This window comes from Labrus mixtus, unplaced genomic scaffold, assembly GCF_963584025.1.
Source record: "Labrus mixtus unplaced genomic scaffold, fLabMix1.1 SCAFFOLD_96, whole genome shotgun sequence".
In the NCBI taxonomy this organism is placed as follows: Eukaryota; Metazoa; Chordata; class Actinopteri; order Labriformes; family Labridae; genus Labrus; species Labrus mixtus.
Window position 1 is genome coordinate 85,001 of NW_026870118.1, and position 7,500 is coordinate 92,500.

At 45.8% G+C, this 7,500-nt stretch overlaps 1 protein-coding gene across 4 annotated transcripts in view; it reads left to right on the plus strand.

Moving 5' to 3' along the window:
• LOC132961625 (receptor-type tyrosine-protein phosphatase mu-like) overlaps positions 1-7,500 on the plus strand; it is a 134,004-nt gene that overhangs the window by 47,627 nt on the left and 78,877 nt on the right. For all 4 annotated transcript variants that reach the window (XM_061033351.1, XM_061033352.1, XM_061033353.1 and 1 more), the window contains exons 9-13: positions 1,664-1,817; positions 4,026-4,189; positions 4,276-4,385; positions 4,528-4,729; positions 5,047-5,149. In XM_061033351.1, coding sequence (XP_060889334.1) covers positions 1,664-1,817; positions 4,026-4,189; positions 4,276-4,385; positions 4,528-4,729; positions 5,047-5,149 — 733 coding nt within the window. The remainder of the gene's footprint in view (positions 1-1,663; positions 1,818-4,025; positions 4,190-4,275; positions 4,386-4,527; positions 4,730-5,046; positions 5,150-7,500) is intronic.

Sequence of the window (7,500 nt, forward strand, 5' to 3'; positions counted from 1 at the left end):
CCCTCTTGTCTCCTCTCTTGTCTCCTCTCTGACTTGTTGCCTCTCTTGTCTCCTCTCTCGTCTCCTCTCGGACTTGTCTCCTCTCTTGTCTCCTCTCTGATTGTCTCCTCTCTTGTCTCCTCTCTGACTTGTCTCCTCTCTTGTCTCCTCTCTTGTCTCCTCTCTGACTTGTCTCCTCTCTTGTCTCCTCTCTTGTCTCCTCTCGGACTCTCTTGTCTCCTCTCTTGTCTCCTCTCTTGTCTCCTCTCTGACTTGTCTCCTCTCTTGTCTCCTCTCTGACTTGTCTCCTCTCGGACTCTCTTGTCTCCTCTCTTGTCTCCTCTCTTGTTTCCTCTCTGACTTGTTGCCTCACTCGCCTCCTGTCAGACGTGTCTCCTCTCTGACTTGTCTCCTCTCTTATCTCCTCTCTGACTTGTCTCTTCTCTTGTCTCCTCTCGGACTTGTCTCCTCTCTTGTCTCCTCTCTGACTCGTCTCTTCTCTTGTCTCCTCTCTGACTTGTCTCCTCTCTTGTCTCCTCTCGGACTTGTCTCCTCTCTGACTTGTCTCCTCTCCTCTCGGACTTGTCTCCTCTCTGATTGTCTCCTCTCTGATTGTCTCCTCTCTTGTCTCCTCTCTGACTTGTCTCCTCTCTGATTGTCTCCTCTCAGACTTGTCTCTTCTCTGACTTGTCTGCTCTCTTGTCTCCTCTCGGACTTGTCTCCTCTCAGTCTCCTCTCTTGTCTCCTCTCTTGTCTCCTCTCTGACTTGTCTGCTCTCTTGTCTCCTCTCGGACTTGTCTCCTCTCTTGTTTCCTCTCTGACTTGTATCCTCACTCGCCTCCTCTCAGACGTGTCTCCTCTTGGACTTGTTTCCTCTCAGTCTCCTCTCTTGTCTCCTCTCTGATTGTCTCCTCTCTTGTCTCCTCTCGGACTTGTCTCCTCTCTGACTTGTCTCCTCTCTTGTTTCCTCTCTGACGTCTCTCCTCCTGGACTTGTTTCCTCTCAGTCTCCTCTCTTGTCTCCTCTCTGACTCGTGTCCTCACTCGCCTCCTGTCAGACGTGTCTCCTCTCTGACTTGTCTCCTCTCTTGTCTCCTCTCTGACTCGTGTCCTCACTCGCCTCCTCTCAGTCTCCTCTCCTCTTGTTGCTGTTGGAGATAAACTGAAGGAGGCGTCTGGTGTTTTGGGATTCAGTTGCTGCCTAAACACCGGTGTGATGCAGAGATTTGAGCCGCAGGAGATCAGAGCAGATGCTGGGGGTCTCCTGTGCAGCATGCCGCCTGCTGATTGGCTGAGTGCTGAGTTGACCTCAGACTGAGCAGAGGCAGAGCGTGACGGAGCTGCTGACAGGAAGTGTGCAGGGTTCAGGCTGTTTTCAGATTTGATATCAGCAGTGACACAAGGACGACGACTTTAAAGTGATAAAACAAACGTTTTGATCATGGATGGATTTATATCTTTTGTTTCTAATGTCAGAAAGAGACGATTATTAAATCAAACTAATTAAAAAAACTGTAAAAACAATCCTGTTAAATCATCTCTGACACGATGAACTCTGACCATCTGATGTCCCAACATGAGCTCAGACATGTTTAACAAACAAACATGAAGTTAATGCTTCTGTGTGTGTGTGTGTGTGTGTGTGTGTGTGTATGTGTGTGTGTGTGTGTGTGTGTGTGTGTCAGATCCAATGCACGGCCCGCGGCGTCTCGAGGTCGTTGACATTCAGTCCAAACAGGTGACGATTCGCTGGGAGCCGTTTGGATACAACGTGACCCGCTGCCACAGCTACAACCTGACAGTGCAGTACTACTACAGACCAGCAGGGACCCCCAGCAGGTACACGGGGGGAGGGGCCGCTAAGAGGTTAACACCAAAAGGGAAAGAAAGACAAGGGCTACTGATTATCATGGGGGGGGCTAACAGGTAAATATAAGGGGAGGGGCTAACAGCTAAAGGGTAAACACAAGGAGGGGCTAACAGGTAAACACAAGGGGAAGGGCTAACAGGTAAACACAAGGGGAGGGGCTAACAGGTAAACACAAGGAGGGGCTAACAGGTAAAAGGTAAACACAGGGAGGGGCTAACAGGTAAACACAGGGAGGGGCTAACAAGTAAACACAGGGAGGGGCTAACAAGTAAACACAGGGAGGGGCTAACAAGTAAACACAAGGGGAGGGGCTAACAAGTAAACACAGGGAGGGGCTAACAGGTAAACACAAGGGGAGGGGCTAACAGGTAAACACAAGGGGAGGGGCTAACAGGTAAACACATGGAGGGGCTAACAGGTAAACACATGGAGGGGCTAACACAGGGGTGGGCAAACTTTTTGACTCGCGGGCCACAATGGGTTCTAAAATTTGACAGAGGGGCCGGGCCAGGAACAGATGGATGGAGTGTTTGTGTGAACTAATATAAATGACATGTAAAAGCCATTACATGAAAGGATTTGGCCTTTAACAGGTAGCAAAGCATGAATATGCAAGGCTCATTGTACAAATTGATTTCCAAATGCATTCATTTAATTACACTCATTCATGTGTGAAAATATGTCCACAGCAAATGCAAAGTCACAAAGCCAGTTCTTGTCGCTTAGCTCAGGAAATTTGTCGGATTTCCCCATTAACTCCAAAAATACGCTGATCTCCTCTTTCAGCTCCCACGCTCGTTGAAACACTTTGCCCAAACTTAACCAGCGGACACGAGAGTGGTACAATAAGTCCTGATGATCCGCATCAGTTTCCTCCAGGAACATAATAAACTGACGATGCTGAAGTCCCCTTGCTCGTATAAAGTTAACAAGTTTTACAACTGGATTCACGACATGATTAAGCTGCAATACAGACTTACACAGAGATTCCTGATGGATGATGCAGTGAAGGAAAATAACATCCTGGTTTCACTTTATCCTGGATTCTTTTCAGCAGCCCAACATGTTTTCCAGTTAAATTTGGCGATCCATCCGTTGTGACATTGGCAAGTTTACTCCAAGGTAGCTTCATTCTCTCGATGACAGCAGACACCTGGTTATACAAGTCCTCTCCTCGCGTTTTTCCTTTCAGGGACTCCATGGTCAAAAACTCCTCCGTTATCTCAAAACTGTCATTAATCCCTCGGATAAAAATGAGGAGCTGAGCAGCGTCTTTCACGTCATTACTTTCATCCAGCGTTAGTGAATATAACTTAAAGGACTCAGCCTTTTTGTTTAATTCGCTGGCTATATCTTCATCAATCAGTTCCACACGGCGAGTCACAGTCCTGCGTGATAAACTGATTTTTTCAAACTGGCCTTGGCTCTCCGGACACAAGAGACCTGCTGTCTCTACCACGCAGTCTTTTAAAAACTCGCCTTCGGAGAAAGGCTTGCTAGCCTTTGCTAATTTGAATGCCAGCAAAAAACTTGCCTTGGTAGTTGACTCTTGAATCGCAGTTTGTTGGTGAAAAAAATGTTGCTGAGTCTGTAAATTATCCTTCAACCTCTGAGCCGCAGCCGCCCGTTCTTGCGTGGACTGCTTGCTAGCATAGTTAGCATGCTTCATAGCAAAGTGACGGCTGATACTGTACTCTTTGAAAACTGCGACAGTTTCTTGGCATATCAGGCATACAGCCTTTGATCGGACTTCAGTGAAAAAATATTTAGTTGTCCACTCCGTATTAAACACTCGGCATTCACTGTCCACTTTTCTTTTCTTTGATCCGCTCATCTTTACAGAAGGGCTCATACGGGTTCATAGGGCAAAGCGAAAAAGTGAAGAAGGGAGAAATACACCACACTCTGAAGTGCGCCATCTATTGGGGAAACGCAGGCATTACAGGGGAAAACGAACGAGGTTTAATTATAACAAAATTTAATTTAATAATAATATAATTTGGACAAGTTCGGCGGGCCGGATTTGTCCAAATGGCCCGCGGGCCGTAGTTTGCCCATGCCTGGGCTAACAGGTAAACACAAGGGGAGGGGCTAACAGGTAAACACAAGGGTCTTATGTAAAAAGTGGGAGGGGTTTGTGTTAATAGAAGGAGGGGCTAAATGATGTCATCCTGCAGGGAGCCGGTAAAGGAGGAGGTGGTGTACGACACTCTGAGCTCCGTGCCTCAGCACACCGTACGTAACCTTCCGCCGTTCACCAACGTCAGCCTGCGACTCGCCCTGAGTAACCCAGAGGGACGCAAGGAGAGCGAGGAGCTGCTGGTGCTGACGGACGAGGACGGTAGGAGACGAGTGGTATAACTCTTTGAGACCCTTTGTCGGCCTCTCTTTATTTAAATAAAGTTTTTTGAACTCTTTGTGTCTCAGTCCCTGGAGGCATCCCTGTGGACTCCATCGTGGGCAGCAGCTACGAGCAGCAGATCAGTCTGAGCTGGAGAGAACCGCTGCAGACGTACGGCCTCATCCGCCAGTACGAGGTGAGCACACCGACAAATGTTCAGAAACTCACAACAGAAACAGGAAGTAGAGACAACCATGAAACAAATCCTGACATGTAAGTCAGTTTGGACTGCAGGTGAAGAAGACTCCATTACCCACAATCCCCTGTGTACCCCACAGATCTCCTACAAAGCCCTAAGCTCCTTCGACACAGAGTTCGACCTGTCCAATCAGAGCGGCAAGGTGTTCAAACCGGCCAATGAAACCAGCCACGTCTTCATGGGTCTCTACCCAGGCTCCACCTACTCCTTCACAATAAGAGCCTCCACCGTTAAGGGCTTTGGACCTCCGGTGATCACCCAGTTCACCACCAAGATCTCAGGTGAGCCCTTCAAAATAAGAGCATCACAGTAAAGGTTTATAGACACCAAAACAAAGCATGGGTTAATTTCTAAAGGGGTTTCCCAGCCACAGACTCAGGGGCTAAATCGGGAGCCTCAAATTTGACGATTCTGAATAAAAAAATGTTCTGGGTTTAATTCTTAATCCTGATCACCTTAATCCTGCTCATACCTGCTCACCTGTACAGCTCATTTGTCTTTGAACTCAGATAACCTGATGATCATATGTTATTATAAAAACAAACAAACAAAGATTTAAATGTTAAAAAGGGTTTGTTGACACGTCGTGTCTCCTCAGCTCCTCTGATGCCTGCGTACGACCAGGAGTCTCCTCTCAATCAGACCGACTCCACCATCACCGTCCTGCTGAAACCAGCTCAGAGCCGAGGAGCTCCCGTCAGGTAACACACACTCACACACACACACACACACACACACACACACACACACACACACACACACACAGATGTTGAAATATTTAGCAGCATCAATCTTTGGCCTCATAAAGTTTTCATGTTTGAAACGTTTAAACATTAAACATGACATGAAGTGGGACTGAAACAGCAAACGGTCTGCTTCCTGTCAGAGCTTTTAATGTGACGGATTCAAACACGCTGTTCATAAAAATCCTCTCACCTGTTTAATTTAGACACATTTACATCAGGGCTGTCAAACAATTTAATTCTTAAATCACCATTAATATTTAATTGTATGTTTGACATTATTTCAAATAATAATAAATAATAATAATAAAATACTTAAGCTTTTATTGTGAAAGTTTGTTCTGTCTCAAGCTGAGAGTACTTTACTTGCTATGTGCTTTTATTTTGAAATAAAGAAAGGCCCTCTGGTAGATGGAAGGTTAGGACAGGAAGTTAAGCACAGAAACAGGAAGTGGTTAGGGATCCCAAAGTGAGGTCAAACAGCTCAAAGGAACGGTAACAATATGAATGGATGAGTTAATACTGATGGACTCTTTACTCAGCGGCCTCTACCATCAGTGTGTGAATGTGTATGAATGGATGAGTTAATACTGATGGACTCTTTACTCAGCGGCCTCTACCATCAGTGTGTGAATGTGTATGAATGGATGAGTTAATACTGATGGACTCTTTACTCAGCGGCCTCTACCATCAGTGTGGGAATGTGTATGAATGGATGAGTTAATACTGATGGACTCTTTACTCAGCGGCCTCTACCATCAGCGTGTGAATGTGTATGAATGGATGAGTTAATACTGATGGACTCTTTACTCAGCGGCCTCTACCATCAGCGTGTGAATGTGTGTGAATGGATGAGTTAATACTGATGGACTCTTTACTCAGCAGCCTCTACCATCAGCGTGTGAATGTGTGTGAATGGATGAGTTAACACTGATGGACTCTTTACTCAGCGGCCTCTACCATCAGGGTGTGAATGGATGAGTTAAAACTGATGGACTCTTTACTCAGCGGCCTCTACCATCAGTGTGTGAATGTGTATGAATGGATGAGTTAATACTGATGGACTCTTTACACAGCAGCCTCTACCATCAGCGTGTGAATGTGTATGAATGGATGAGTTAACACTGATGGACTCTTTACTCAGCGGCCTCTACCATCAGCGTGTGAATGTGTATGAATGGATGAGTTAACACTGATGGACTCTTTACTCAGCAGCCTCTACCATCAGCGTGTGAATGTGTATGAATGGATGAGTTAATACTGATGGACTCTTTACTCAGTGGCCTCTACCATCAGGGTGTGAATGTGTATGAATGGATGAGTTAATACTGATGGACTCTTTACTCAGCGGCCTCTACCATCAGCGTGTGAATGTGTATGAATGGATGAGTTAACACTGATGGACTCTTTACTCAGCAGCCTCTACCATCAGCGTGTGAATGTGTATGAATGGATCATATCGTTTTAAAGAACCCTCAGGACCAACACCTCCTCTTTTACTTATTAACAAATAAAGATATGTTCTTTATAAATAACAGAAACCAGACTGATATTAAACATGACTGTTAATTCAGTGAACAAACAAACCCTTTCAAAATAATGTTCCTAAAATGTTAATGTGGACACTAACAAATAATGAATACAAACTTTTTTCACTTGACTCTGACACACACACTCCGTTGTCGGGGCCCCGAGGGAGGTGGTATCCGCGGTAACAGTCGTCATGTCAACAGCTGTCTTCTCTCCGTCCCTGTGCTGTAACGAGGGATTTGGTTAATTAACGATCAGCAGGCGGGGCTAATCAGAGCCTGCTGCTAACACCGAGGATTAACAGGGGATTAACAGCTAATGTGTCAATCATACACACACATACACACACACACACACACACACACACACACACACACACACACACACACACACACACTTACAGCTGACAGGACACACATCGACGCTTCAGTTCATCTCTGTTCATTAACTGACAGTTTATCTTTTCTACAAACAATAATGACATGAGCTGCAACAATAAAAGCATCGGAGCTCATCTCCACATCGGACTGAGGCTTTTATTTTCTTAATAACCAAATGCTCGTTACCATAGTCAAGTCAGAAATCAACGTTGAGTCAGAGTGAACACAGATTTCGGTGTTAAGATGACACGTTTAAAGACACAGTGAGGGCAGAGGTGATGGAGGAACATCACAGCTAATGAAAATAAAAAGGGGCCTCAGACAGCGCCCTGTGGTACACCGCAGCAGACAAAACTGAGCCTTAAACATTGAAACTTGTTCCTGATTCACGTCACACAT